At 38.2% G+C, this 26,279-nt stretch overlaps 12 protein-coding genes across 12 annotated transcripts; 6 read left to right on the top strand and 6 right to left on the bottom strand.

The window, feature by feature from the left end:
* Nucleotides 1-1,070: 1,070 nt before the first annotated feature.
* On the top strand, nucleotides 1,071-1,410 carry RO3G_09232 (uncharacterized protein; the record flags this gene model as incomplete). The annotated part of the gene is made up of 2 exons (XM_067663817.1): nucleotides 1,071-1,121; nucleotides 1,249-1,410. The coding sequence occupies 2 exons, from the start codon at nucleotides 1,071-1,073 to the stop codon at nucleotides 1,408-1,410; spliced, it is 213 nt and encodes a 70-aa protein (XP_067519918.1).
* Nucleotides 1,411-1,768: 358 nt separating this feature from the next.
* RO3G_09231 (uncharacterized protein) lies at nucleotides 1,769-2,656 on the bottom strand (the record flags this gene model as incomplete). The annotated part of the gene is made up of 1 exon (XM_067663816.1): nucleotides 1,769-2,656. The coding sequence occupies one exon, from the start codon at nucleotides 2,654-2,656 to the stop codon at nucleotides 1,769-1,771; it is 888 nt and encodes a 295-aa protein (XP_067519917.1).
* A 485-nt stretch (nucleotides 2,657-3,141) lies between these two features.
* On the bottom strand, nucleotides 3,142-3,426 carry RO3G_09230 (uncharacterized protein; the record flags this gene model as incomplete). The annotated part of the gene is made up of 1 exon (XM_067663815.1): nucleotides 3,142-3,426. The coding sequence occupies one exon, from the start codon at nucleotides 3,424-3,426 to the stop codon at nucleotides 3,142-3,144; it is 285 nt and encodes a 94-aa protein (XP_067519916.1).
* Nucleotides 3,427-4,232: 806 nt separating this feature from the next.
* RO3G_09229 (uncharacterized protein) lies at nucleotides 4,233-6,923 on the top strand (the record flags this gene model as incomplete). The annotated part of the gene is made up of 4 exons (XM_067663814.1): nucleotides 4,233-5,149; nucleotides 5,243-5,793; nucleotides 5,935-6,033; nucleotides 6,091-6,923. The coding sequence occupies 4 exons, from the start codon at nucleotides 4,233-4,235 to the stop codon at nucleotides 6,921-6,923; spliced, it is 2,400 nt and encodes a 799-aa protein (XP_067519915.1).
* A 1,829-nt stretch (nucleotides 6,924-8,752) lies between these two features.
* On the top strand, nucleotides 8,753-10,444 carry RO3G_09228 (uncharacterized protein; the record flags this gene model as incomplete). Its single annotated transcript, XM_067663813.1, has 3 exons — nucleotides 8,753-8,856; nucleotides 9,052-9,729; nucleotides 9,844-10,444. 3 exons carry the CDS (start codon nucleotides 8,753-8,755, stop codon nucleotides 10,442-10,444), a joined length of 1,383 nt encoding a protein of 460 aa, XP_067519914.1.
* A 2,034-nt stretch (nucleotides 10,445-12,478) lies between these two features.
* RO3G_09227 (uncharacterized protein) lies at nucleotides 12,479-12,805 on the bottom strand (the record flags this gene model as incomplete). Its single annotated transcript, XM_067663812.1, has 1 exon — nucleotides 12,479-12,805. The coding sequence occupies one exon, from the start codon at nucleotides 12,803-12,805 to the stop codon at nucleotides 12,479-12,481; it is 327 nt and encodes a 108-aa protein (XP_067519913.1).
* Nucleotides 12,806-13,455: 650 nt separating this feature from the next.
* On the bottom strand, nucleotides 13,456-14,623 carry RO3G_09226 (uncharacterized protein; the record flags this gene model as incomplete). Its single annotated transcript, XM_067663811.1, has 2 exons — nucleotides 13,456-13,463; nucleotides 13,588-14,623. The coding sequence occupies 2 exons, from the start codon at nucleotides 14,621-14,623 to the stop codon at nucleotides 13,456-13,458; spliced, it is 1,044 nt and encodes a 347-aa protein (XP_067519912.1).
* A 436-nt stretch (nucleotides 14,624-15,059) lies between these two features.
* On the bottom strand, nucleotides 15,060-15,974 carry RO3G_09225 (uncharacterized protein; the record flags this gene model as incomplete). The annotated part of the gene is made up of 1 exon (XM_067663810.1): nucleotides 15,060-15,974. The coding sequence occupies one exon, from the start codon at nucleotides 15,972-15,974 to the stop codon at nucleotides 15,060-15,062; it is 915 nt and encodes a 304-aa protein (XP_067519911.1).
* Nucleotides 15,975-18,916: 2,942 nt separating this feature from the next.
* RO3G_09224 (uncharacterized protein) lies at nucleotides 18,917-19,690 on the top strand (the record flags this gene model as incomplete). Its single annotated transcript, XM_067663809.1, has 3 exons — nucleotides 18,917-19,034; nucleotides 19,145-19,548; nucleotides 19,619-19,690. 3 exons carry the CDS (start codon nucleotides 18,917-18,919, stop codon nucleotides 19,688-19,690), a joined length of 594 nt encoding a protein of 197 aa, XP_067519910.1.
* Nucleotides 19,691-20,008: 318 nt separating this feature from the next.
* RO3G_09223 (uncharacterized protein) lies at nucleotides 20,009-21,596 on the top strand (the record flags this gene model as incomplete). Its single annotated transcript, XM_067663808.1, has 3 exons — nucleotides 20,009-20,295; nucleotides 20,381-21,074; nucleotides 21,204-21,596. 3 exons carry the CDS (start codon nucleotides 20,009-20,011, stop codon nucleotides 21,594-21,596), a joined length of 1,374 nt encoding a protein of 457 aa, XP_067519909.1.
* Nucleotides 21,597-23,763: 2,167 nt separating this feature from the next.
* On the bottom strand, nucleotides 23,764-24,897 carry RO3G_09222 (anthranilate phosphoribosyltransferase; the record flags this gene model as incomplete). Its single annotated transcript, XM_067663807.1, has 4 exons — nucleotides 23,764-24,093; nucleotides 24,142-24,165; nucleotides 24,224-24,580; nucleotides 24,634-24,897. 4 exons carry the CDS (start codon nucleotides 24,895-24,897, stop codon nucleotides 23,764-23,766), a joined length of 975 nt encoding a protein of 324 aa, XP_067519908.1.
* A 624-nt stretch (nucleotides 24,898-25,521) lies between these two features.
* On the top strand, nucleotides 25,522-26,262 carry RO3G_09221 (uncharacterized protein; the record flags this gene model as incomplete). Its single annotated transcript, XM_067663806.1, has 3 exons — nucleotides 25,522-25,566; nucleotides 25,793-25,851; nucleotides 26,133-26,262. The coding sequence occupies 3 exons, from the start codon at nucleotides 25,522-25,524 to the stop codon at nucleotides 26,260-26,262; spliced, it is 234 nt and encodes a 77-aa protein (XP_067519907.1).
* Between the last annotated feature and the right edge of the window lie 17 nt (nucleotides 26,263-26,279).

Below are 26,279 nucleotides of genomic sequence, written 5' to 3'. Positions count from 1 at the left end.
AGAAGATCTTGAGCTGCTTCTGTAATTTGTAAGCGATGATACATATCGAGGCATCTTACTGCATGTTAATTTTATGAGCATCTGGGTAGGATGTCTTGGACAGGGTTCTAGTTTGCCACCTGGTAACCAGCCAAGACGCCAGCGCACACATCTATTTCTTTCTGTTCTTGTCATTGGTAGCCAGAGGATATAAAGTTTTTTTACAGTGCTTCCCACTTTCAATTTACTGGATTTTTGAAAATTCCTATCACTTCTTTAAATAATTTGGACATTTGCGTCAGATTAAGTTGGCCTGAACAATAACTGGTTTAGTCAAATGTTTAAAACTAGTTTATCCAGATTTTTGAAAATAATTTGAATTTTTATCTCACCATATCTACTGCTTCTAAGAGTGTATTTCTTTCATGGAGATGACAGAGGTTGCTGAAGGAAGCCAAGATATTTCTATTAAACATTTGCAACAACCCATCCAACGTTCTATAAATACTTTTAATCTGTTTTATTTGGTTGCTACAACAATAGTGCCAAAGAATAAAATATTGCCTTTAATGTGCACTATAGTAGAGCAAACCCATGATTCTGTAGTACGAACCCATTTTAAAGTTAAAGGGGATATGTAATAACAAGCAAACAAATGTTAAAATAACAAAATAGTAAGATAACATAATTTAATCATTCAGATATATCCAAAGTTTATCCAGTACAAATTTGCTTCAGCTTTATTTAGATTTATATCAACTATATAATATATTACATTTTAAAGACAATCTTTACATTTTATTTTTTGATAAGTTAATGTACTTTTCTTGATTCTCAAAGTAAAACTTTGATACTAACAGGATTAACCACGGGAAGGTGAAAGTACTTCTAATCCCAAAAAAAAGGTGTTGAAGACAATAGTCCCCCAACTCAAATCTAACAACTCAAGAATAAATCCCTGGAAGCTAAAAGAGAGTCGTTTCGTGGCTGGCCTACCCACTAAAGACGTTCTAGCAACGAATATATCTTCGCAGCCTCCAGTTCCTCCCGACAAAGCCCAAAACTAAGGAATAAATTCCTGAGAACCAGGCATGGTTTATCGTGAGGGTCAACCTCTAGAGCCCATAGAAAGGACTTACACTGTAAAAGCAGACAAATCTACTTTCAGTGTGAAGATATACCCGATCATTTAAAAAATGATGAAGAAAAAAAAAAGAAAAAAGAAAGGGAGGTCTGTGAAAAATAGGAAGTATTAACTTTTTTTTGTAGGATGTTAGCCGTCGAGGAAGAATTAGTCGAATATTAGTCGAATGTAACAGTGATTTATGGTTTTTGGTCACTACCCATGCCCAAGATCGTTGTGCTGATGTTTTGGACGTTGATGTAGCCTTGATGTTGAGATGGGGCGACTCGGCTAAGCCATTTTTCTGATTAAAATGACTTTCGTCGGAAAGAATTATGAATGAGGGAGTATTAACGAAATCTTGTTTAAAGAATTCAGAGTATTAGCATGTTTTGGCTTGAAAATGGTTGCGACTTTATTTAAAGTATAAAAATTCGAACGGCCAAACTTCAATACACAGCCGAAATTTATAGTAATGAGGGCTTAACACAAATACTTTTTTTCTTTAATTGCCCTGTTGTTGAGGGTCTTCATTCCCGAGCTGATCAAGCTCTTAAACAACTCGACATATTTAACATCCGCAACAATATCTCCTCGAAGTACCATCAACGCGATCTCAACAGCCAGCATCTTTCCTTTTGGCAACTTCAATGAATTTCTTTTTCTTTAATTCTTTTTTGCTGCTGGGTGTTCAAAGTCAAGGCTCTTTAGATCATCTGATCTCTTGAGTACCTTTACTAATTCTTGCTGAATACTCAGGTTTTCAGCCTTCATTTTTAACAACAATGAACCTGCAGCAACAATACTGTTAACATTAACAGCTACATGCAGGCTCAGAGGACAAGCGGTGGAAAAGCCATTGCTATGAAATCTTTCTGACTTCAATAGCCATTTCAATCCACTCGCATTCTTAGTGAAGTTGCGGAGTAACCTTGCATGTTTGATAAATTTTACTAATTCAACAGGAATATACACCCTCCAGTAGCCATTCAGCTCGAATTTCTTCCCAAGGGAAGCACCAAGGAATGCCTGGATTGTGTTGTTGTCGTAACGGCCATGAAGGCACCCGGTTACCAAGAATTCAAACTTCTTGTAGTAAATCTTTGCTTCGAACCACTGATTCCTATACTCTCTTTTCTGCTCAACAACGAAGACGAGATTTTCTGAGTAGCCAATTGTGATGGTGCTGTTGGCACAGTCATCGATTGTGGGTGAATCCCTAAGGTAGGCTTCAGCTTGCTTTATGAGCATGTAGGAACCATTACTCGATACAGCTATGCTTTCGACAAGCCTACCAGCGGCTTTCTCAACGAAATTGCTAGCCTGTTCTTTTGTGTCAGGATCACCACACTTTGCAGCTTCCTGAGTGATGATTTGGCCATCTACATACTGCTTGTCTGTATGCATTGGTTTTGAAGCATTTGGGATTACTGCAGCAGGATTTCTAGTAATATCACCAAATACTTTTTTCAAAGACGCAATTTGATTTCGCAACAAACCCACATCCTCTCGTACAGGAGATGGTGTGCGAATTCTTCTTCTTGAACTACCCATATCATCATCAGCTACGACTTCGATCTCCGATATACTAGATTGTCATGTAGTTTAAGCAGTTATCAAATTAGTTTTTTTGAGTGCTGGATCATGTTTCGAAGATGCTCAATAGGAACTTCATTTGCAGCACCAACAATTTTATATTGCAATATTTCAGTAGCTTGGAGCTTTTCACGTCGAACTTTACGTTTAACCAATGCCCGTGATTGTTCAATAGGGCTGAGTTCTGGTGAATACGGAGGAAGAAAGACGCACTTGTAATCTCTATTTCTTTCATTGAGCACATCTTCTATTTGCTTATGAATTGGTGCATTATCCATTATAAAATAGAAGCCTCTCATTTAGTCATATTTGTCTAAAATGTCTATAGTTTCCTGAATGAATCGCATATAGTGATCAGCAGTTATGCCATTTGGAACGTCTTCGTTAGAAGCATCAGGATTTTTCCTTTTTCTGCCTTCCTGAGCTTTTCTTACTTTTGGAGGTTACTTTGGTACACGAATACTCAAGTTTCCCACTCCTACAGATGATATAGCGCTGAGAATAGTATGTGAGAGTGCTTTTGTTGTAGTAGTAGTTATTGCCATTTGCCCTCCAGGTGCCCATTCTCTACTTGCCCTCATATTAATATCAAAACCAGCTTCATCAATAAAAATACAGTTTCTTGAAAAATCCATATCCGTATTGCTCCACTTGACCACCCAATCGTAGCGTTTTTGAACATTCTCTTTGCTTGTTCTTGTCTCAGGCCAGCAAGTAGTTTGCTTCATACTAAGATTACACCCATCTCTCATAAACTCGTGCGCTTTGGGCTTTTTAATCTTGAGGCCTTCAAACTTGTTTGTGAGCATCTTGACAACATCTTGAATGTGTGCATTTGCATTATAGTCAAAAAACTCAATTAGACTTTATGTTCCTCCTGCAATCTAGAATTCGGTCTGTTTTGTCGATTAAATTTTTTTCAAGAGCGAAAGTATCTGGGTTCTCCTGTAGTTTCTTCCACTAAATACGCGTAATACTTTATTTGATACCAGCTTTTCGGGCAGCTGCAGCAACTGACGTTACTTGTTGGATCTTACAATGAAAAAAAAAAGTTCTCTTGAAGCAAACATATATTCCGTGTACTTATTTGAAGAGCTCGTGTTTAGCCTCATGGTAATATCTTTGCTTTCTTCAGGCTGCTCTTGATCTGGTAGTGTATTAACTTTTTGTTAAAGGTATGAGTCGAGATTAACCAACTGCTTTATAGCAAAAGGATCCGATTTTCGTCTACAATATCTATAGCTTTATTCCTATTATCATCTTAAATATTTCTCTTGTCATCTTTTTTAAAAAAAATACTACTTTCGACATGTTATACAAGAAACGCGATAAATTTTGTCTGTTCTGAAAAAATAAACGACAATTTCCGAAAAATAAATGACGGTTACGTAAGAATATTTTTTTTGTACAGTCAAGCTTATGAAAATTGGCGTTTTCTTAAAAATAATTGGCCTAAAGTCAAAAATAAATGCCGTTGGCGTATGGACAATATACTTTTATGGCCCATCAGGGCAGTAGCATTATTGATCTATTTATGAGTACTACTGAGCTTACTGGATCCTCCATGAGAATCCGCCAAGATCTTTCACTGGACTCGAATCATAAATTAGTGTCTCTTTCCTTTCAAATCAATGCCAGCATTCCACAACTCCCAAGGCACCCACGGATTATCTGGAATCTAGGAAAACTCAAGGACCGCAACAATCATGAAGCATACTTGCGTCGCTTTCAGGAGTTATCCCAGCCTTTATTGCAATACCATGAAAAACATTATTATCCTATTAACAATAGACATTATGCGGTTGACTATATAGAAAAGCTCAATGCTGACCTTTGTCAGGCAATATATACCTCACTAGATGACAGTTGCGGGAGAGTCTCACACTCTACAGGTCCATTACGCGACTTCTGGACTGACAAATTGCAAGAAGCTTATGACTACAGAGAACTCTGTTACAGGAAATGGAGAAAAGCATATGGACTCAACAAGCTCCATTATTGGCTAAAGCACCAAGAAGCTAGAGCTACTCTACGTCGACTGATTGCCCAACGTCGCCGAGAAACTTGGACCACTTTCTGTAAACAAATGGCATCTGAAGAATATACCAAGGCAATATCTAAGCTTAGCCGTATTCGCAAGAATCGAACTTTGAAACCCACTTTCTCCACTCCAGAGGGCCCACAGCATGCAGCTGATATAATGGCTTCCTACTTGGAAACTACTTTCTCAGGTGACCATCTTAAAAATGTCCAACTTTACGAAATCGATACCCCTATTTTACCTTTTGAAATAGATTGCCCGTTCACCAGGGACGATATTAACCTCGCTATCCGTTTCCTACCAGTCAAGAAAGCACCTGGGATCGATCACCTGCGAAATGAAATGCTCCAACCAATATCTCATCTGCTAGCACCTATTCTCTTTCACCTCTTCCATATGTGCTGGGCTTGGTCATATGTCCCATAGACATGGCGCATTGCCCAGGTGATACCCATATACAAGAAAGGCTCATCATCAGATCCAGGTAATTACCGTCCAATTAGTCTGATCACTATCTTTAGAAAGATCTTGGAACGCTGCATCCAGCACTTTCCACAAGCCGACGGACCACCTCTTGATATAGCCCAAGGTGGCTTTAGAGAATCCCGCAGCGCATTAGATCAGGTTCTATGCCTCGCAGAAATCAGCCACGTACTGCGTACACACTACCATGTCAAGCCTGTCTTAGCATTTCTTGATATCAAGTCCGCATATGAAACAGTCAATCGTAGTTTCGTATGGGACACTCTGAGCCGTTACGTCTCATCTCCCATGCTCCACCTGTTACGGTGCCTTTTTGACGATGTGCAAATCGAAATCCTTCTCTCTAATACGACCTCTCGTCGTTTTCACCCGAAAACAGGCGTGCTCCAAGGCTCTATCCTCTCACCGTATCTCTATTCCGTCTTTATAAACCAGCTTCCAGCCCAATTACGACCCCAGGCCATCACCACCGACATGTCGCCATTAGAAACGATACCGCTCCTAAACTGCTTACTCTATGCAGATGACGTGGTGCTAATAGCTGAACGTACGACTATGACTGACCTGTTACGTAAGTGTGAAGAGCATAGCCTACAAATGGGGTACCGATGGAATCCCTCTAAATGTGTCATATTGGACAATCAGCTGGAGCCAATACCATATACCATTTATAACCAAGCCCTGCCACATGTAACTTCTTTTGCCTATCTAGGTGTGCCATTTAAACCAGGAGGTTACCTAGACCCAGATGAACTGATTAGACGCAACTCCTCTAAGGCATTAGCTACGATGAACGTACTGAAGTCAATTGGTATTAACCCCTCTGGCTTCTCTAGGCTCCTTTCAACCAGATTTTACGCTCATATAGTTCGACCACAGCTTGAATATGGCTTGGCAATCAACCGCTTCACTAATACCCAGCTGAAATCCATTGAAGATGTGCAAGATACATGCATCCGTACGATCTATGGTGCCCGTGGAAAAACCTCCACCAAAGTGATGCTTCACCTAGCTAAACTTCCCCTTATGGCGGATCGGGTTCACATCTTACAAGCACAGTTCCTTTATAGGTCCTTACACTTACCTGACGATGCACTGTTATGTCAACTAATACCACACATTCGACACATTCGTGGACATCAATGGTTCCTCCTTTCCAAGACCCTTTTCTGGCAAAGCTTACCTTCTACAGGAGAGGAACTTGATAAGCACATGTTCAAAACAGCCAAAAAACGCTTCCTGCAACAATCTCTAGAAAAGCGCCAACAAAGTGGGCATTACAAACTTCTTTCAAGTTGCCGTAGATCCGTATCTTTGGACCCTATCTTATGGCTACCCATGTCCTATGCAGAACGTAGTCGATGTATACGGTGGAGGCTAGGTTGGTTACCTGGTGGAAAGCCACATCCATGTCCCAAACACCCTACGTTCAAGTTCACACGCAAACACGCCATTACTTGCCTCAATATGCACCAACGCCTCTATATGCCTGAAACCATTACAGATCCTCTGTCATTCCTTCTGAATATGCTTCCATCTCGCCCCTCGGTACCCTCAAATCTAGCACTCTCTTGGTCCCAACGATGGCCAGTTATATGCTCAATACTACATGAACTAGATCAACTTCAACATGTCACAGTTATCCCCATTACTTACCCACATGGTCAGAAGCTCCTCGAATGGCTTAAACATTTCCTTTAGCTCCATCTTTTATGACTCAACACATTTCTTCTCCCTTTACCTTTTTTACCCTTGAACCCGAAGGGGTTTTTTCTAAACATCAAACCTCCAAACGGATTGATCTGGTCCGGGCGGACACTTATTTGTTTTATTTTTAGCGCTCAACTGAACCTTTAATAAAATATAACGTTTAGACAAAAATAAATGCCCACTTTCGAAAAAAAAAAATTATCACAATATTAAATTATTTTCGGCAGTTTGTCTAAACTAAATTGTCCATAAAAAGGAGACTAGTTTGGCCGGACGTTTGAGGCAAATTTGACCAGTTTCTGGTCAAATAAGTCACAAAGGTTCTTCATTAAAATGTTCAGGAAAATGCTTTATGAAATGCTAAATGAAACTGCAAATGTTCAGCTGGAACATCTTCACTTCCTTCAACGCCCCTTGAGCTAGGAGTTTCCACATCAGTCAACTCGCTTCTTCTGACTCTATTTTTCAAAGCTTTCCGAAACTGTCCAATAAGGTTGAGCTCAGGTGAATAGAATGAGAGATATACAGGTATGTATTCTCGTTCAATAATTACAGGATTAACGATAAAGCGAATAGAGGGCGAGGATTAGCATTACTATGATACCAGTACAAGTTCCACTAATTGACAGTATTCAGCTTTGTAGGTACTTCGGTTTTCATATCATATTGGATGACCATCGTATTAGGATTTTGAATAGGATTAGGATGGAGGTTGAGCCAAGTGGGATGTGGTGAGAGAAAAAGTGTAATTAGTAACAAGTCTAATAATTAATGTATGTTCAAATGTAGCAAGGGAGAAACCCAAATGGATGATGAACACAGATCGTCATAACATTGGTAACGTCGAGAGGTTTGTCTCCAAACTTACACGAAAAAACAAGAGTTTTTTCTAGCAAGAATTTCTCTGACTATTACTCCCATTGCAACTTCTACACGTGTGCAGAAGAAACCCAATGCATGTACATCCAAGAACCATTCATCGCACCAGTGACAAGGGGAATTCGCCTCCAATCTTACACGAAGAAACCAAAGTTTCCTCTAGCAAGCCTTCTCTGGCTACTAACCACCTGCAACTCCCTGTGTGAAGCAAACCCAAATGGATGATGAACACAGATCGTCATAACATTGGTAACGTCGAGAGGTTTGTCTCCAAACTTACACGAAAAAACAAGAGTTTTTTCTAGCAAGAATTTCTCTGACTATTACTCCCATTGCAACTTCTACACGTGTGCAGAAGAAACCCAATGCATGTACATCCAAGAACCATTCATCGCACTAGTGACAAGGGGAATTCGCCTCCAATCTTACACGAAGAAACCAAAGTTTCCTCTAGCAAGTCTTCTCTGGCTACTAATCACCTGCAAGTCCACACCGCCTTCCAGATGAACATTATTTTTTTACCTTTTACCTCGTTTACATCTTCAAAAATGAGATATTCTTTGTAAACCAAAAGCGTTATTTTGTTTCAAATTAAGACGAGTGTCCCAGTTTTATTTGACCGATCCCAGACTGATTACAAACACTGAAATAGGATCAAAGATAATAGTGTGAAATAAAGCAAGTAAAAAATAGAGAATTAGGGAAAAATACCGATAAGCTGTGAATCTCTCCAGTCGTGCTCTGTCAAAAAAAAAAAATCTCGTTAATCAGTAAAAAGACGAATTATTTTGTTTCAAAAATGACGTCAAAGTTACTTTATTTGTAAAAAATAATGGTCAGTATCAAATTTACTGGTTTTATCAGCGGATTTTCAGTGGTTGCTAAAGTTGTATTCAAAAGTGAAGGTACAATTATAAACGCTATTCCGAAAACATCCAACAATGCCACCTAAAAAGAAAGCAAAGCTGTTAAAGAAGATTCCTGAAGATGCCAAATGGTGTCTTGATCGTTCCAATCACTTGTCTTTCAGAGAGTTTATTGAAAAGTGGGATTGCCTTGACAGAAACCAGGCTCAGCAGCGATTTGGGAACATCTTAAGCGATTATTTCAAGTCAAAAAGCATAGCCGATACGAAGATTCGCGATGACTATAAGAACTGGACTTCGAGTGCAGACTATGTACGATTCTGATCTACGCGATCACAATCGAATACATTACTTAAAACTGAATTGGGTTGCAGCGAGATTATCGACATTGTGACTGAACAACGACTCAAATCTTTACAAACCACTGCTGCAAGCAACGGGGCGTCTAGTGGCGATTCTTCTGCTCTTAATGTTTCTAGCAATTCTTCTGTTCCTGAGGTCTCTGATTATTCCTCTGCTTTTGATATCTCTGATGATTCTTCTGCTCCTAATGAACCAACAAGTCTCACTAATATCATGTTGATTGGAGTGAAGGACTATTTAGTCAGTGTCATGAATAACTTTGTAAATGAAGAAGATACAAACGATAATCCATGGATGTTCGAGGATATTAATATTAGCCATTTATTCCGCAAATACCAAGCTGCTACTAGCGAAATCCTCGTGAAACACAAGACCCTACCAGTGGAATCCTACGTGCATGAACTCGCGTCTTTGACCCACATTCTTTTTCTTTGCAAAGACCAACATAGCGAGATTGCAGAAAAGGTTTTTTCTTTGGAAACACTGCAGCAACTAACGGCTTTCCTTGAACAAAAGATAATAAACCATAGCCTTGACTTTCCCTCGAACCATTTTATGACAATCACCAATACTTTTACGGATCTCAGCTTAGCAGAAAAAACAAGAGAACAAGCAATTATGGAGTTTACAGTTCTGGCTTCTCAGATGAATTATGGCCAAAAACGGCTTCTATATGGGATTACCAACCTGTAAGTTTGATGGACTTTATAAAAATTATGATTTTACTGACTTTTTTTGTGGTGCTTCGATTTAAGGATTCAGAAACTCCCAACAAGACCTTTAAATGACTACAAACAAATTAGTGAAAGCGAGTTGTGGAGTACGTACTTCGATCCCCTATTGTCTTGCCTCATAAGCGATCCTGACCGGCTCATTCATCTTCGCTGGACTAATGCTATCCCTATGGAAAAAGGAAAAAATCGACCTGATGCAGTAATTAGTGAAAAACGACAGATGTCATTTGGAAATAGTGTTGGTTATGGTGAGGCCAAAACCCTACAAGGTTCTTGTAGCAAGTCATTATGTCTGGACACGCTCCGTTTGGCAATATTCACTAAAAATGCCATTGATATAAATAAGCTTGATGGTGCTCTTGCCTTTCAAATACATGGTTTCAATATCATTTTTTACCTTCAACAATTAACTGCCAAGGGCATATATACCTTTATTGAAATTGCTCACTTTCGCTTTCCTCAATCCCTGGATGATTTACCTTCTCTCTTCACTATGATCAATATCAAAAAACTCCTTGGGGTCAGTGACGTTTTCTGGAGCCTCTGTAGAAAATCCAAGCAACCCGATATAATTGAAGAAAGATACAGAAGAACTCTAGTGAGTTTGGATGCCATGATTGATACAGCTCAAGACAGCACACGCCGATGTGTTTTGAGATTTGGCCACTAATAAATAATCATAAATGAGTATATACTATTGTATAGTTTCTTTTTAAAAAAAAATACTGTCTATTTTAAATTAATTAATGTCATCTTTTCTGTTTCATGGCAAACACATATATTGTTATGACTAATGACATTCACTAAAGGAAGACATACAACTTATCAACCATAAGATGTATTATATATAAATCCATACATTTGAATTTATAATAAGAACATTTGATAACCGTTATAAAGTATATTTATTACTTGTCTACTGTCATTTTATAATATTGTTAATCCTGTAATTATTGAACGAGAATACATACCTGTATATCTCTCATTCTATTCACCTGAGCTCAACCTTATTGGACAGTTTCGGAAAGCTTTGAAAAATAGAGTCAGAAGAAGCGAGTTGACTGATGTGGAAACTCCTAGCTCAAGGGGCGTTGAAGGAAGTGAAGATGTTCCAGCTGAACATTTGCAGTTTCATTTAGCATTTCATAAAGCATTTTCCTGAACATTTTAATGAAGAACCTTTGTGACTTATTTGACCAGAAACTGGTCAAATTTGCCTCAAACGTCCGGCCAAACTAGTCTCCTTTTTATGGACAATTTAGTTTAGACAAACTGCCGAAAATAATTTAATATTGTGATAATTTTTTTTTTTCGAAAGTGGGCATTTATTTTTGACTTTAGGCCAATTATTTTTAAGAAAACGCCAATTTCCATAAGCTTGACTGTATGAGGAGTTTATTCTTGTGCCGCCTTTAGACGTACACTGTAAGACAACATTTAAATATATAGAATAAAATTAATGTGATATCTGATTATTGTCTTGAAATTCTTTCTGATAAACATTCTCTTGATGTATTCTGCGAAGGAGTATAGTTGCTCTAGCAGTTGCCTCATTTGGCCAGAAGGGCGAGCCATCAAAAACATGTTTCCAATGATTTCTCCATAAGCACAGTACACCACAGGCAACTACTTGGAAAGAATCAAGATGCCAGTGCGCACGCACTGTGGCTGAGATTGGGTTTGGTCGAGAGATTTCGTCAAAAGTCAGACGTGAATTCTGGTCAAAGAAACGAGGTAAAAGTGTATCCCACATAGGCTGTTTAAATGGACAAGACCATAGAAAATGTTCATCAGATTCGATCGCGCCACAGAGCATACACAGTTCATCGGTAATAGTATTAGGCAAGAGTTTGTGCAATCGGGAACGTGTTGGTAGCTTTGAATGATAGAGACGCCAAAGAATGGTTCGTGCTGGGTGAGGAATTGAGGCGTGCCAAAAAAGTGTCCAGGATGACTTGCTGGCTCGAGGATAATGTGAAGATAGACTAGTTAGCGGAAGCTTGTCAATATGCCGGAACCATTTTGTTGATAAATTTTCTATAGATGTGCCATCTGGTAGGGACGTGCTAACGAGAGAATGGAATTCCGGCGCTGGACGAGGGCATCCCATGGAGGATATAAAAAGTCCAAGTGAGAGATCAGAGGTGCTTCTGAGTGCTGTAAAAAAATTTTCTTCTTTAATGTGACCTAGTGAGAGTAGGTCAAAATATGCCTCGGATTGATTACGTTGCTTTCTCGACAGAAAAGAGGTGATTGGTGTAAGCCTTCCATCCACGGTGCTGAATCTATATAGGTCTTTAACCAAACTTGATTTCCAATAATTGTAAGTATGGACAGGATCGTTGATAAGCAGGAGCGGGCATATTCTGCTCAAAGGGATCTCTGCAGCTGAGCTAGCATTTAGTGTCATCCAATTAATCTCAAAATCCATTTGGTCAATAGTTTTGAATAAGGAGTTAAAACAGCCAATTTTGTGAAGATCGGTTGTGCGTCGCTCAGGAAGTAGTAACGGTAAAACAGATGATGGTGCAGACGACAAGGCACACAGAGTGTATTTCATGAGGCTGGCAGCAAAGGAATCTGGATTGGTTGCTTGGTCGGGTGGGAGGAGAAGTGGAATAAGCCATCGTAACTGCAAGGCAGAATGTTGTTTCGATGGGTCCAATATAGCAATACCGCCCTCGTTACGTGGACGCTGACAGCCTTAGAATTTCACAAACGGAAAGTTCTTCTGTTTCAAAAATGATATAATCACCGTACGTAGCCGCTGGAAGAAACTTTGAGGAGGTGACAAAACCCTTATATTATGCCAAACACGGCTAAGGAGGAGTGAATTGGCAACCATACTGCGACCTAGTATGGACAGCCGTCGCTGTGAGAGGATAGTAGCATGTTTCTCGAGTTTCACAATAAGGCTGTCTAAATAACTAGACATTTGTTGGGCACTACTTGTGAGAGGATAACCAAGATAAATGGTAGCCGAAGATGCACGCTTGTCGTGCCACTGAGTGATTCCATTAGCAGAAAGCATTTGTCTCCAATCATGGTGATCTTCCCCTGAAAGAGATACAGCCAAAGTCTTGCCACGGTTCAAACGAGCGTTGGAAGCTTTGCCGTATAGAGATACTAAATAAAGTAGCCTCTGCATCTCTGTAGGTCGTGTAAGAAAGACCAGGACATCGTCTGCGTAGGCTAGTGCTTTCAATGGTGGTGATGATCTTGGCAGAGAAGTAAAATTAGGCTGCTGCAGTCTAAGGAATGTAAATCCCGAGATATATGGAGAAGACCATATAGCGCGCAACAATGGTTCTATTGCCAAATTGAAAAGGAGAGGAGAAAGGGGATCTCCTTGACGTAAGCCTCTAGCCTGCGGAATTGGTGCCGTGAGGAAGCCATTAACGTTTATACAAAGATTTGTCCCAAAAAACAGGGAGATAATGCTGGCAACCAACGATGGTGGAAAGCCAAATTTATCTAAGCATGCTTGTAAATACTGGGGGTGCACTCGGTCATAAGCTTTCTCTTGGTCTAGAAGTAAAGCGATGCCGGGGAGTTTCATTCTTTGAGCAACATCCATTACTAGTCGAGTGGTGGCCCCATTGTCTGCTATGAAACGGTTAGGCATAAATCCCGTCTGGTGTATGTCGATCAGGTGAGGCAGAACTCCATTGACTCTTGTTGCTAACAATCTAGTATAAATTTTTGCATCGACACATATCAAAGAGATGGGCCTCCAGTTTTTTAATTGGCTTCGGTCTCCTTTTTTCGGTAAAAGGATTACAATTGATTGTTGCCAAGTAGCGGGAAATTTACTGTGCTTGAGAGTAGTGTTGAGTACTTTCGTGAATAGACGAATATATGAAGGGTGCTGCAGCAGAAGTTGTAGCAATTCATAAGGGATGCCATCCACGCCCGGGCTGCTGTGGGATGGTGCTTTAGAGGCACACGCAAGTACCTCTTCTTCGGTCCATTCAGTTGTTAAAGCATTATTTGTAGCTGTATCAAAGCAAGTGGAGGGAGGAAGCTGTGACAACAGCTCCTCCAGCGCCTCATGGTCAATTGGGTCAGGAGAGTATAGCTGCTCGTAAAATTGTTTGGCGCAATTGTTGAGCTGGTTTGGAGAGCGAACCAAGTATCCCTCTGAAGGAAGAAGTTCGTGAATAGCCTGTTTTTGAGCACGGGCCCTGATCACCTTATAGAAGTATGAATTGGAGCGTTCACCGTGTTCTCGCCAACGTAAACCAGACCTTAGGGCAAGGGTACTTGCTGAAAAATCGGCCATTTGGTCGAGCTGGGTCTCAGCGTGACTTAGCGCGTCTGCAACATGTTCGTGCTGTTGATGTCTGAGGAGTTCGCGTCGCTGTCGTTGCAGGTAAGCTTCCTTTCGGCGATGTTTGGCATGTAATTTATGAGAAAAGGCTTGAATGAAACCTTTCAGAACAATTTTGAAGTGGTCCCATTGGGAAGGAGCATCAAGATCTGGAATGTATCGTGAAGCAGCATCGCAAAAGGATTTTAATTCTTTTCTAAATCTCAAATCTTGCACAAGGTAAGGATTGCACCGCCATATACCTGGGCCAGACCGTCGTATTCCAAGACGGAGATTGATAGAGACAGCTGAGTGATCACAGTGTGGGACATATTGGACAGCAGGTCGAGAAACATCATATTTGAGATCAGTAGTAACTAACAAAAAAGCAATAGTAGAGATATTACGAAATGTAGGTATGTTACGATATTCTTTATCGGAGTGGATAGGGTCATGCCAGAAACGATGAATCCAGTTTTGCCATTCCACAGCGCGATCAGACCTGAGTGATTTGTGTATGTTATGATTGAAGTCACCCATAAGAATGCAGCGACCTTCTGGTGCCTGATGAAACTGAAGTAGTCTGCTGGAGTCGCATAAGAAGTTAAGACGAGTTTCACTAGTGGCAGGAGCATATATAACATATATAATAAGTGGTTCAAATAAGTTGCAATTGTGCGTCACTGTGGTTGCCAAAATTCGTCCATCAATAGAGGACCATAGTGGAAGGAGTGACAGGGAAGGATTGAAGGAAATTAGACAACAGTGTTGAGTCCAGTTGCTTGTTGAAGCTTGTAAGATCATATCAAAACTATTTTGTAGTTGTTCAGTAGAAGCATGTGTCTCTTGTAGAGCAAGTAAATCGTAAGGGAGTGAACGTAAAATTTGAGAAAAAGAGCGACCAGAATTAGTTAATATTTTTTTAGACCTCGACAATTAAGTGAGGCCAATGAGACATGAGAGTTATCTCTCATACTCATAGTAAAGGTTCAGAGATGTTGCCCCTATTGCCCGGAGACGAAAGGACAACTACAGCATCCTCTCGGGGATATTGTGCAAAATTCATTTGGTTATTTTCCTCATTTTGTAAATCCTCGACCTCTTGGCTATCAATTAGCATTTTGTCAGTTTCTTCTTCATCTTGACTATCGTCACTGCTTCCTTCGGACTCCTCCGGTGGCACATAATCGGAATCGTTTCTGTCATCAATTTCGATATCACTGTAATTATCGACCGTCTGTTCTGGATGAGGGTTGGTAGAGGTGGACCCTCCAGCATTGGAGACCACATGATTAATCGTAGCATACTTTGATGCAGAGGTAGTGAGATCGATTTCCTCGGTTATTAAGCCGTTGGAATCGTTGGGTTGGCTAGCAAGTACTGACTGAGCGATAGTGATAGGGCTCACATGGGATTCGGTTCTTGCTCTTTTTCCCCCTACAATGGGTGATCCGATCTTAGGACAATCCTTAACAAGATGTTCGAGACTCTTGCAGGCATAGCAGCTTTTAATTTTTTGGCGTTGAAGTCGTTGACATCCAGACTTAGTATGGCCAGGTTTGTGGCAGTAGAAACAATGTTTCTCCATACCTCTCCATGTGGCTAGAATGACACGATGATGGCCAAGCGAGATCTCATGTGTTAGTGAACGATAGACATTGGCATCGTTGTCAGCTACATCCAACATAATATACCCTTTTTCAAAAAATAACTTCGTTTTAGGATCTAAGTAAAGGCCAACATGCAAGACCTTGCCATATTGGCTGAAAACCTCCTGGAGGAGTGGACTAAGTTCGGATGGTCGAAGGATGGGCAGTTTATCCAATGATACTCTGTAAACGCTACTCTCAGCCGAAAGAGTAGCTGTTCCAAAAAGAGTGAAGTTTTCCATAGTGTAAGGTTCGTTATGTTTTCGGGTTTCGATAGGTTCGATATAAGTTGTTGAGATAAAGTATTAGGTCAATTGAGATCCAATAAGAGTAAGTAATTTGAATTATAGACTTGCTTGTATATAGTGACCACCAGATCTTGTTAAGTGGATCAAACTTGATTTGTAAAGTAAAATGTAAAGAAATATAATAAAAAATATAAAATGGATACAATGAAGATAATTTGCTTCAAGGGAATTCGACTTGTTTGTAATGAAAATAAGAAAAATAGATTTTGTCTTTTTTTTAAGAGACTATTTATTCAAAGTAAAAATAGGTTTTTTTTTTTTTGAATAGAAGTGAATTTAAGTGAACTGCCGTGAATTGAAATATAAGATATAGAGCTATTTATATAAAAATAATAGAGAGAAAAGAAAAGGAAATAAGGTTGATATTTTTACTTGAGTCGATGTTGTGTATTTCAGTTAAATTACTGAAGTCGATTTCAAAGTCAGTTGTACCGTCCAAAATTTTATAGATGTCTTCATCATTCTCGTTACAATAGTAACGCCAACTGTGCATGCTCTGTCCCGTGCTGTAATGGTGTCAAAAGCTACAACAGTTCCCCTTACTGAGCCTTGCTGTGTATCTACTCCTCCGATTGCCTCAGTATATTGAACGGATAAAGCTGCTAGAAATGTATCTATTGTGACGGTTGTGGATTGTAAGTCAAAGACAGCACTATTTTTTTCGGTGGACTGGATCCATAATCGTTCATTGCGTTTTTGACGAGATATTGCTTTAGCTTCTTTATCTTCAAAGGATGTAATAACTTGCCTCTTAGTAAGTTTAGAGTAGGCCCTGAAGGTCTGCCAAATGCTCGCAGGCGTGGTAGATGTAGAGAGATCTGCCTTGGGATGGTTGTTTTGATCTCCCGTAGGAGATGGGCTGTGATTGGTTGGATCTTTGTGTAACATTTAAATGTGCGAAAGAACCTACGGTTACCTAAGAATAAGTGGCACTACCTGAAAAATGTTTGGCTGTTTGTTAGCAAATAATTGTCGCTTTTAATGCTTTACTTTGTCTTTTTGGGCTAAATCAAATTGGCGTTACTGAGAGATTATTGTCGGCTATGATGTAAAAGCTGTATTTTTTTCCTTTCGCTCTAACAATTGAATAACATGGCAAAAGATACATTTTTTACGAGAACGGACACAATAATGTCTACAGTAAGGGTAGAGAGAGTCTTCGATTCGATGGAAGGTGAGTTAACCGAAATCAGTGACCCAAACGTAATACTTGAAACCATAACAATCCAAAAGTCATATTTGAGTCTCAAACCAGCAGAGAAAAAAACCACTGCAAAAGATTCAACAAAAAAGGCTATAGAAGTAGTCAAGAAAGCAGCGACTACAAAGTCTACAACAACCAAACCAGAGAGATATTTATTAACCGAATGATCGAGGGTCCTACGGAAAGAGAAAAAGTGACTTTGCATGCAAAGGATCTTGGAATTAAACCTCGCACTGCTATGCGCTGGTGGAAACACTATCAATAAACAGGGAAGGTAGCTTACAAAAAGTTGCAAAGAAATTCCTGCAGACCCAATTCACTGCCTCCTGAGCATGAGCAGCACATTCAACAAATTGTACAAAAAGACTCGCAACTTTGTGCTGATGACATTATTGATTCTCTGAAATCGCAGTTTGAGGACTTGAAGATTTCAAAGTCTCAAATGAACCACCACTTGAGAAATAACATACTCATTTCAATAAAGAAGTCAACATTCGACCCTATGACAAGAAACTCTGACAATAACTTGCAAAAAAGATATGAGTAGTTCATGAAGTGGAAAGGCTCGGATCTGGGTTATACTAAGAACTGCGTTTTTATTGATGAGGCTGCCAAACAAAAAGAAAAAAAAAGCTTGCAGGAGTCAAAGGACAAAAAGCAGGCGACATTATGATTGAAGAGCCTACTATAGAGTACGTTGATGTAGAGGAGAGTAATGCCATCGAGAACAACAAGTCAGTAGCAAAAGGTACAGCTACTGCTCACTTTATAAGATTTATAAATGAGCTTCTTGATATCATGAACATGGACGAAAGTCTTATGGGTAGTTATCTTGTAATGGGTTACTGTAATATTCATAAGACTCATCCAAATATAAGAAAAATTGAGAGTAGAGGTTATAGAGTAATTTACTTACCTCCTTGTTCGCCAGAGCTCAGCCCGATTGAGCAGTTTTAGGCTATAATTAAAGGAAAGCTCAAACATCGTCGAATGAAAACTTATTGAATCGAAGTGCTGATGCTTGTAATCAAGCTTTTTATGGCTTCCCTTGCCAAATCATCCAATGTTGCAATAAAACACCCATGTGAGCATGCTTTTAAAATCATACTATGATATTTTCATAACACCATACCTTTTTAGAATATAATCCTTGCGAAAATTGGTATGGTTAAAACAGTTTTATTGGGTTCAGCAAAGGACCTTTAATGAGGATTTTGATCAGTGAATATATCATCATTATACAGTAACATTACAAGATGACAGTCCAACATTTTATGCTCATCAAGTTCTTAACGTGTTTATTATTGAAGTTTGATAAAAAAAAACATAAAGAACTTAACGCATTCAGACGCTAATAGCTTCTCGAGTCCTACCTACTATGTGAATCTAGAAAACAAATATCACCTATTGCAAGCTACTACATGATGTAAGCTCATTGTAGGCACATTGCTATTATTCGGTTGTAGCTGTGTTTGAATAGATCTACATAAATGGGATGGGAGTATCTCTTTTTAACATTTAAATCAATTTCTGGAGATGCTTTTTCTTTTTGTTCGTATATTTCACTCATGAAAATACATTGGAAAATGAAAGGAAAACAAAAGAATACTTTATTCTCTTCAAACCAAAAGAAGCCATCTAAGAGCGAAAACGGTAAGTTCCATATCTAATAATGGATCGAAATGTCACTGACCACAAAATTGATATCATTACAGACTCATTTGAGCTATATGTAGAAGACAACACAGACGACGGCTTCCAACCCGTTGTAACAGCTAGAAAAAGAAAAAGTAAGTTGCATGACCAAACTTGATGTAGGTAAACAGCTAGTCTAACGTATGAAACCCCGTCATAGGTAGGGAAAATATTCCACAGAGTGGATCATAAAAGAGGCTCAAAGACAAAGGAAAGGCTACAGATTCTGAAGTTATTACTACAAGTAGTACTGGTATCTCTACAACAGATGAACCTACCGTGTTCAATAGGATCACTCTTGAGGACAATGATCTTGAATATAGCAGTGATGATTTTGATGCACCTATCATCAAAAGACCCTTTTTGAGTGAATTAACCAAGTCTGCTTCTCGTATCACCAAACCAACTTCTACTGCTGTGGAGTCAAGCACAACTGCTTCTAAAACAAGTCTAACTTCCTCCAAGCCTAGTAAACTTGTTCCAACTGCCTTCAAATCAGCTGCAACTTCTGTCAAGTCAAGTTTTTGTCCTGTGCCTGTTGACAAGGCAAGTGACATTAAAGAAGGCCCTAAGAAGATAAGCAAGGGTGTGATGACAATTAAAACGACTGTAAAGAATATTTGGAAACCAGCATATTTACAGCCATTGTATGGTTTGGTTCACACTACCAATTTATTAGTTACACATACCTTTGCTTTCACAAAGTACATATATTTACAAGAACTGGCAACAAATGAAAATTTTGCGTTGAACAACATTATGACAAAAGATTTCTTTGTTGAAATTTTTCTGAGTCTTGTTCTCTCAAAGGGTGGAAATAGCGCAAGATTGAAGGATACGACCAAAGACTATAGGCGGTTGATATCAAAATATAAAGAAGCTTACTTTGAAGACGCTGGTTATACTCCCCCCAACCTACCATATGCTCAGCAAATAGCCTTGTTCGAGTGTACGAAGATCCAATCGGCCTACTATAATAACATCAAAGCTCATTTTGGAAACAGGCTGCGTAGTTTGATAAACAGGTTATTTAAAAAGAAGGAAAAGTCAGAGGGGTCTCAAAGGAGAAATGCAAGCAAACAAGTCTAGTAGTAAAGCGATAAAAGAAGCTATCCGAAAGAAGATTTATCAACCCTGCAATCAGGTGAAGCTTGCCATTGCCAAAAAAGAGATGCCTGAAGTTGGTCTTTTAGATGATAAGTTAAGAACGCAATTAAATGGTTTTCTCTCAAGTTACCCAGAGGACTACACTTTTCAAGAGAACTCAATTTACTATGATGTTATGGCTAATCCAAAAAACCATTTCAAAGCCTTCTTCAGACTTGCTGAGCTGCCTGAAGCCGAACAGATGAAGCGGTTTGCTTGTTTCCCGCTACGTAGCACCTTTATTCATTGCTACATGACGTTGGATAGCAAAATAATCCATTACCATATTCTCAAGAGCAAAAAGAATCCAAAAAACAGGAAGCAAGTTTGAGACATGGGGTGCCGTCGTAGACCTAAATAAAAAGGCGTTCAAGCATCAAGGATTTCAAAAGTCTTTGCGGTTCCAAGGAACTCTCGAAACAGATGGAATCGGTGTCTCCATAATAAAGCAAAACACTAATACAAGCAGAAAGTCGCCTAAACCCAACACTGAAAAGAAAGTGAACGGTAATCAAACAGAGCATATTGAAGGATTAGGTCAAGCCGACTTAAAGAGCACTGAAGGCAAGTGTGTCTTGATAGACCCTGGAAGGCGGGACTTGATGAAAGAAACCAGCACTGTTGAAGAAAAACAAACACTTATATTTACGAAGAACAACCGCTCAAAATGTTCAAGGCACTTCAGATATTTAAGAAAACGTACTCAACCTTTTGTGGTCCAGAAAGCCGAAGCAATTCTTTCTAGATCTGAACCCAACTCTGTAAACTTGAGAAAGTTTGTACAGTACATTAAAACAAGAGCATCAGTAAAAACCACTTTGTACGAATATTATGGAAACGAGACAACAAAGTCTAAAGAAACATATTTCCCTGAATCCGAATTTGACTTTCGAGTCGACCAAAAATGCAATTTGTATTATGGAAATCTGTTCATAGCAAAAATCCGTGGTTTTTTCCCTCAACCTAAGAAGTACTCTACTGATAGCTCTGTAAAGTCTCAACTGTATGTCACTTACCTACAAATAATATTACAACAAAAGCATATTTCAGAAAGACTAGATGATAATGAGAAAAGCAAAGTTCTAGGTCTGGCAAAAGAGATGTATAGACGACCACAGGAAAGCAATTACAAAAAGACTATCAGTACAGCATTAGAAAAGCTACAACTTTTATCTTTTCGAAAATTGAAGTTTTCAAGTAAACTCTTTTTTGACCAGAATGATCAAAAATTGGTGCGTAACTTAAGAGCAAAGTTCGGTCAAGATGCTGTCTTAGTTTTTGGAGATTGGTCCGCCCCTAATGTCAAGTATCAAGAATCGACAAGAAGCAAGGTGTTAATTAAGATGTTAAAGAAGAACGGGTTTGTCGTCTACTTAATCAATGAATACAAAACATCTTCCCATTGCCCAACCTGTGAAAACGAATTAGAAAAATTCAAAACCGTGCCAAACCCTCGCCCTTACCAACGGAAAAAGAAGCCAGTCGCGCTATGCAATGGTTTGCTGAAGTAATCCAAAGAAGAAAAAAAAACCAGATTAATTCTTGATAACTAATGCAGTACTAGGTGTAAGAACCTCTCATGTCTTAAACAACAAACCACAGGAATAAAAAGAAGACTTTGGAATCGTGATCAAGCAGCCGTATTGAATTTTCTCAAAATCCTAAATAATTTGAGAAAGACTGGCGAACGCCCAAGCCTTTTCACCAGAAAATACCCTTTAGACTGATTATCTTTAAGTAGAACAAAAATAGGAAAATCACAAAAAATTCTCCACCAAGGTTATCGCTTTGGTCATTTAATACAGGTATTGCATTAAAACAAGCAAAAAGCGACAACAATAAATGTACTAAACGAAATTTTCATTTAGGTTAGCGGCATTTATTTTTCTGGAAATGACATTTGTTTTTTGCTAAACGAAGTTTATTTTCTTCAAACCGACAAAATTTACCAGCCCCACTGTATCTTGTTGTAAATAAAAAGAACAACTTCAAACAACCAAAGATTTTTTTTGGAAAGCCCCTCAAATTTATTTTAAAGCTCGTGCCTTTTTTTTTTGTAAAATCCTCATTTTGGCAGTGGAACAACTGTAATCATACGTGATTGCTTATTGACTGTTGAGTATTTAAAAAAGAGGGTGGATCATGTTATAAAGACAAAGATCGATAAAGTGTTGAATATCTTACAAAGACATTAATATTTGCAATCATATTGAATAAAATAAAAATGACTAAAAAAAGATGATGACAGAGTGAGATATATTAGACTAGCATAAAATAGAAAAAAAGCTACAAAGCAATAACTGATGCTTAATAGCAATACCACTTATGTGAACTTTAAAGTACATGTAAATCATTTTTTGTTTATAAAGACCGCATGTTGAATAATTTGCGTGGATGACATTCACCAACTTTTTTTCCTTATGAATCATAACAGTGAGAATAACGAGATTAAAGAATTACAACATGCTTTACGTATAATACAAAACAAGATATCTGATTGCGACGATAAAAGAAGAGGAGTCATTAGAAAGGTATTTGTGTACATTAGTCTATTTCTTTTTTTTCCAGTAACTCAAACTGCATATAGAAAACTACAAAAACAACTTTATTACAAGAAGCATATCAGGTCATGAGAAACGATCTTCAAAATGCACTTTTAGAAGATAAACTAGATTTTCAAAAAGCATCGAAAGTGATACCAGTTCCAAGTAATTTGATGCCTCTGCTACCTTCTTCCATAACAAAGCCTGCTGAAAATTTACACGATCAACGTGTTGAAAGGAAAATAACAGAAGGGATCAAGCTAATGAACTGTCGTGCTTGGCTACGTTCGAATAACAAAATTTGGATTCAATCAGAGGGATTTGCTTTGTAAAGAAAAATGTATGCACATAGCTTAGATTATATAACACGCCTTGTAGATTAGAGATTCAAGAAGCTTACCTGAACTGCTCACCGAATATTTTACTACCAGAAAAAGTACACTTAAACTTCAATAACAACATAGAAAAAGATAAGCAATTACATTTATACTGTTCTTTCGATTTGCTACCAGATGTACAAGCAGCTGATATTGTGGAAGCATTAAAGGTACTATGTGTTTATAGACATGACAACAAGTATTTTCAAACAGAAATTTACGATATTGAATGGATATATGATAACAAAGATGTTAGCTGGACAAGTACGATTAATGCCAAAAGATTTTTGTGAATAACTTGTATTAATGATATTGAATCTCCTTAGATTTTATCTTAAAAGTGCCTCGCATAATATCAGCATATTTTTCGTATCGTATAACAGTTAATCAAAAAATGACCTTTAGTCAACTGCAGAATATAGTAAAACATAAGGCAAGCTCTCTCTCTCTCTCTCTCTCTCTCCCTTCAAAATCATAGTTTCTCATTTTATTAATGTATATCTTTTTAGAGCTTGACGATAGGAAACGAGTATCTGCTGTTAGAAGACCAATCATGTATCGTTCACTTATTCAATAACGAGCGCTTAAACATCTACGGCACATTGCCATCAAAAATACTGCAACTCACTTCACTTTTTCACGGCACTTTTGAATCAAACAATGTATGCTACGACGAAAAGGACTTAATCGTTTCTCTAGGTGACATAGCTAATATAAACAAGGATTTTATTTCTACACGTGCCAAACTTGCTTTCAACTTAGGCGGCTTTTAATGTTTCTTCCCTAAAGGCTTCTAACACACGCTTTGCGTTCCCACTCTGGATTGATTCACGTGCTTTTTGTACACCATCCTTAAAATCAGATGAAATGCCAGATACAACAAGTAGTGCAGCTGCATTTAATAAAACAAAATCCAAGATGGGGTTGTTTTCTTGGAGTTTTCCATCGAGTAAATCTTTTAAAATTTGTGCGTTTTCGTGACAGTCACCCCCTTTCACTTCAGACAAAGGATGTGTATTCAAACCAAAGTCCCTTGTTGGATGTAAAGTGCCCGCTGTGATATCTTCTCCTTCATGAATTTTCCAGTACTAAACATATTTTTAGATAAGTTAAGCAAAAAGAAATTTATTACTTACGTTTGTCTCGCCTGAGGGGCTAATCTTTAAGAAAAAAGGAATTCAGCTTTTTTTTCTTTTCTTTTATATTTCTTTTTTGTACCTCATCTAATTTCTCAGATCCGCAAACAACCAATGCTTCTTTTATGCCAGTCAATTTTAAAGCATTAGCCATCAATTCACCAATCTCTGGCGAATGGACACCGACAACTACTCGAGCAGGTTTTGCTGGATTACTCATGGGACCCAACATGTTAAATACAGTAGGTACAGCAATCTCCTTTCGCAAAGCTGCTACATGTTTCATTGCTGGGTGATATGTCTGTGCAAAAAGGAAACAAAAACTTGTTCTTGCTAAAATGCCAGCGACTTGATCAGGTCGAATATTGGCAATGTGACAGCCATGAGCTTCCATTAGATCAGCAGATCCTGATTTTGAAGATGCAGCACGATTACCATGCTATAGTTTTGTTAAAAAACTCATATTATTCCGTTTTTTTTTTCTTGCCTTACTTTGGCTACTTTAGCACCAGCACCTGCTGCAACAACAGAAGCTGTTGTCGATACATTGTATGTATCATGCCCATCTCCTCCTGTACCAACAATATCTACCACATTACCAGCAATGTTCTCATATCCTTCATAAGGTACATGTTGAGCATGACTACGTATAGCATTGGCACATGCAGCTACAATTTTAGGATCTTTATCTTTATGTTGAAGCTTTAAAGAAATCAAAAAGGCCGAGATCTGACTAGGGGTTGCACTTCCTTTCATGATATTATTCACAGCATATTCAGCGTCTTGAGGAGTGAATTGTGTAGGATCGTGAATGAGTTTTTTAAGAATTGTTTTCATATTAGAATATGTAAGAAGTTAAAAAAAATGTCATCCACTAAAACATCAAAATTTTGGCGGGGAAACAATTCTGGAAAGTGAGTCAGAGTTATCTACCAGGCACAAAGATTTTCAAACACATACAAATTCATTATAGGAATTATACTTGAATCCAACTTTTGTCAAAAATCATGCATTCCTTTCTTTTTCGGTTTCATTAGTTAGATTATAACACCCTATTAGCTATCTGTTTATGAAAGCTATACAAGGTTTTAATTATTCTTGGCTCCCCTCTTCAACAAAACATCCGTAACACTGTCTACAGCCAAAGAGTAAAGCTGAATGGATCAAATTTAAAGGTGCAAGACATTTATAAAAAACTCCCGTCTCTACCATCAGGTATCGGATGCTAATTTCTATATTAATACTAGTACCAAATATATAAATTAACATCTTCAACCACATCTTCCACTAATAAGACCTATGTTTATTGGCCATAAAAAAACACTTGTCAAGTTTTCAAATAACGATGCTATTACTTTTAGTCTGATAAATTAATTACACATGGTTTTCAGTATCAGTGATGATGTACATATTATTAAGAAGAGAGTAAAAAGGCATATAAGACATCATATAGTGTTTCTAGCAAACATGGCACTAGTTTCATATGTTCTCATAGCAAGATTGTCAAGACGAAAGAAAGTATTCAATTTTATTATCAGTTGAATTAAATAAAACTACAACACTTCATTATTAGAGATGAGAAGCGACAACAAGTTGACGATTTGGAATGTGAACAGAACTGCTCTGAATCTTACATTTATTTTATATGTAGGGCACAAGTATTAAAAATGCCACTAACAATGTGATTAACCAAAAATCCATCAAGGAAAGGTATAGAATGTGCTAACAATATTCATAAGCAAGAATAGTTCGATATATTACTTACTTGATGCCGAGATGGAAAGCCTTTCACTTACCAAATTCATTTAAGATTGGTGTTTTATATCAATAATAGTAAGTTTAAAGACTTTTATCAGAAAATAAACTTGCAGTGAAACATGGGATTTTTTTTCATTGTCTACATAGGCCAGTTCTATAAAACGTTTTAATTTCCCAAATAAACTAATGATTAAGATTTCTTTTACTGCATTTAAGATCATGTGTTTGTATAGAAACAAAGAGGACAAATTTGAATATTCCTTTTTTGGGACTCCCCGTCGATCAAAAGTCAATCCTTATTTAGCAATCTGTTTTTCCTCTGAGACAATAAGCATCAGTTTTTCTACTTTTGATGGGTTGTAGGTTTGTGAGAATAAAGA

The sequence above is a fragment of the Rhizopus delemar genome, genomic scaffold (genome assembly GCF_000149305.1).
Source record: "Rhizopus delemar RA 99-880 supercont3.7 genomic scaffold, whole genome shotgun sequence".
In the NCBI taxonomy this organism is placed as follows: domain Eukaryota; kingdom Fungi; phylum Mucoromycota; class Mucoromycetes; order Mucorales; family Rhizopodaceae; genus Rhizopus; species Rhizopus delemar.
The sequence above is the reverse complement of the archived record's forward strand: the minus strand, read 5'-3'. Positions and strand labels throughout refer to the sequence as shown.